At 46.4% G+C, this 3149-nt stretch overlaps 1 protein-coding gene across 1 annotated transcript in view; it reads left to right on the top strand.

Annotated features, from left to right (window-relative positions):
- The window catches only part of drd1b (dopamine receptor D1b), a gene marked incomplete at both ends in the record, with an annotated part of 1395 nt that extends 1021 nt beyond the window's left edge, over positions 1–374 (top strand). The window contains one exon of the mRNA XM_080013188.1: positions 1–374. This exon is cut by the window's left edge and continues 1021 nt beyond it. Coding sequence (XP_079869314.1) covers positions 1–374 — 374 coding nt within the window.
- Between the last annotated feature and the right edge of the window lie 2775 nt (positions 375–3149).

Below are 3149 nucleotides of genomic sequence, written 5' to 3' on the forward strand. Positions count from 1 at the left end.
GCAAGGCCTTTTCCATACTGCTGGGCTGCCACCGCCTCTGCCCAGGGAGCAACGCTATCGAGATCGTCAGCATCAACAACAACATGGGATGCCACCCCTCCCAACCCGCTTCCCAGTATCAACCCAAGAGCCACATCCCGAAGGAGGGCAGCCACGCCGCCAGCTACGTGATCCCCCACAGCATCCTATGTCAGGAGGAGGAGCTACAGAAGAAAGACGGCGGCGGGGGCGAGGTAGGGGTGGCCATGTTGAACAGCGCCATTGAGAAACTCTCGCCGGCCGTCTCGGGGAACTTGGACAGCGACACCGAGGTCACGCTGGAAAAGATCAACCCCATAACGCAGAACGGACAGCATAAAGCCGTGTCCTGTTGAGATATGTCAGAGCCAACGGGGGAAAACGAACACAAAGGAGAGACGTCTCCGAGAATCCTCCTAATACTCACTGAGGAACCTTAAAATCTACACGGAACCTATTGAATGTTTTCAAAGTGAAGGCACTTTATTCTGGATATAACTATCTGCAAAACACCTTCAGCATTTATTAGTGAAATTTGAGACATATTCACTGATGAATGTCATCTAATGTGAATAACAAAGGAAAACACCAGATATATGCACATATATGTATGTTGTACTTACAAACATGTATACATCTGGGATACTGTACAGTTCTTGGTGACTTTGACGCTGTTCCCAGCGGACGTGCAAACAGTATTTATGATGCAGAAAGATGTAGAAACTATTAGCCAAATGTTATGTAGCTATAGCAGCGTTGTACATGTCTCATACTACTGGACGAGATCTACTTGGGTTGAGGTTGGTTTATGGCGCCGTAGTCTGAGTTTAATTGTTGAGTGCAGTAAGGCAGTCAGTCATTTTGGGCGGAATTAGAATGTCTATTTGAGAAACGAGAAACACTTACTTGGAATGTTAATTTATGTATGTTCAAGCTAATACCGCTGACCCCAAAGTAAGAACAGGGTTCCAAACTACAACAGGTTGCAGGCGGACAGACATGTGGAAATAACGCAAATCAAATTTTCCTGTTTTCTGGGGGGTGAGAGGATGTTGAGTTCAGCTGAGTTTTCTGATCCTTGGCTTAGTTGCTATGCCTCTATAAATCTATAAATATGGTGCATTGGGTTCCAAACCCCCACCGCACATACCCAACTAACAAATTTAGGGAGGGAAAGAGTTGGGACGTCACAAAGCTCGAAAGAAACACTTCTAAAAACTCAAAAGAAAACTAAAAACTCTCCTAAATAGAGAGAATACACCATCACGACAATCTCCATCCTCCATCCGTCTCCGTCATCCTCCCTTCAGTCGATCCCTACGTCCCTCCCTTCCTCCATCCTTGTTTCCTTCGCTCCTTCACCCCCCGCGCCCCTCTCCCTGTCGGTGAGGTCACTTTCCCTCCGCTCTCCCTCACAAATTTCAAATGTAACTTTCACAGTCCCTTCATAAAGCACTTCATCTAAATAGCGCGCGGCGTTTTTCTCACTGGACTCCCAACAGCGGACAAAACGAGTGGAGAAGTACCATCGGGATCCTTCTAATCCTGATTGTCGCTGTTGTACGGCAGCGGCGTGGGAGGGGGTAATAAAAACACTCCCGCTGGGAGTCGTGCTGCGCCGGGGAGCGCGTGGTGTTTGCAGACGTGAAGCCCCGGCACCTCTGCTCGGTCTGACTGACACGGGCATTATTTCATCCTTCATTTTCGGAGGCGCTTCACAGTCAATAAAGAAAATGCAAGCAATAAATACATCGCCGAGGTTAATAAGACTCGCCCGGGGCTTGTAATAATTACCTCTGGTTTAATTATGAGCGAGCCACGCACAGCGCGCACAGCGGAGTGACTGTAGGTGAGACGGCGCAATTACAGGATGCAGATTCGCCGTACTGTCGGTATCATTGCTGCCAAGTGTTTTTTTTTTTAACATATTCAAAGTATACTGCTCATTTGCAAACATGACATCGGTTCGTCTGCAATGCAATGTATTAATACCAAGTGCATTGCAGACGCATTGCATCCATAAGTCTCAGATAAGTTTTTCTGTGCTTTCTGGCGCCCTATCTCCAGCGGCACAGCACCGCGCCGCCAATGTTGCCGTGTTGCTGTGTTGCTGTGTCTACCCACGAAGCGTGAAACTGTTTTCCATCACAGAAAGAAAGAGTTGATCCAACAGAAACCCTATTGCTCTTTAACGAGGCTTTTGATTTTCCTGCTCTGGAAAATCCAATGCTATCTCAGTGCCAACACCGGGGAAAGCTTTTAGCTCAATATGAGGCCCGGCCTGTGACACCAATGCAACTGGTTGTCCTTTGTGCTCTGCCAATCCTTTGTGGATGATCCACTAAGTACAAAAGGACGGTTACGCTTTGGGATTTAGCTTTTTGGAGCATTTCACTCCATTACGGATCCATGTTTCAAATCAAGAGTTTACTTAATCCCTGCACCTTATCATTTCTTTCTCTCTATGCTGCCCCGATAAAACCTTCATTGTGGCGTTGACCTACATCATGTCTTTTAGTCGTCGTAGCTTGGAAACTCTCCCCTTTCGCCCTTTTGCCGGTTCCTTCCCTTTCAATTATTCTTATTATTATTTTTTTCCACATTTCAGTCACCTCAGATATACGATGCGGTATGCGATATGAACCGGACATAATCCGTCAAGATTGGGGGAGCGCTGCCTTGGGAGAAATATTCAGAGGGACGTGTCTTTTTTTCTCTTTGGCGTTTACTTCTCCCTCCACATCCCCCATCCTCTCCTCCGCTGTACTTTTCCTCTGCCCTCCTTTACCTCCAGAGGCTCCTGTCAGATCCATGGGAGATGGTGATGTTGACATGGATTTAGTTTATTAGCAAACAGCCGTCGCCTGCTGTCGTCCCCTGGTGCTTTGTGTCGCGGCACGCTGACCCGCACCACCAACACGCGCGGTCGACTGGCAAACCAAATCCAACAATGTAATAATAATGTGTTACATTATGTTGTTATTGTGACATTATTACAGTGTAACAACAAAGTAATAACAATGTGTTGCGTGACGTTGTTATTATGTAGTAACGTTGCAATAACGGTTAAATAATAATAATTATTATTATTGATGCTGTTTGTTCTTTTAACATGTCCCGATGAGACTTAA

Source organism: Zeus faber (assembly GCF_960531495.2).
Source record: "Zeus faber genome assembly, chromosome: 14".
Classification (NCBI taxonomy): domain Eukaryota; kingdom Metazoa; phylum Chordata; class Actinopteri; order Zeiformes; family Zeidae; genus Zeus; species Zeus faber.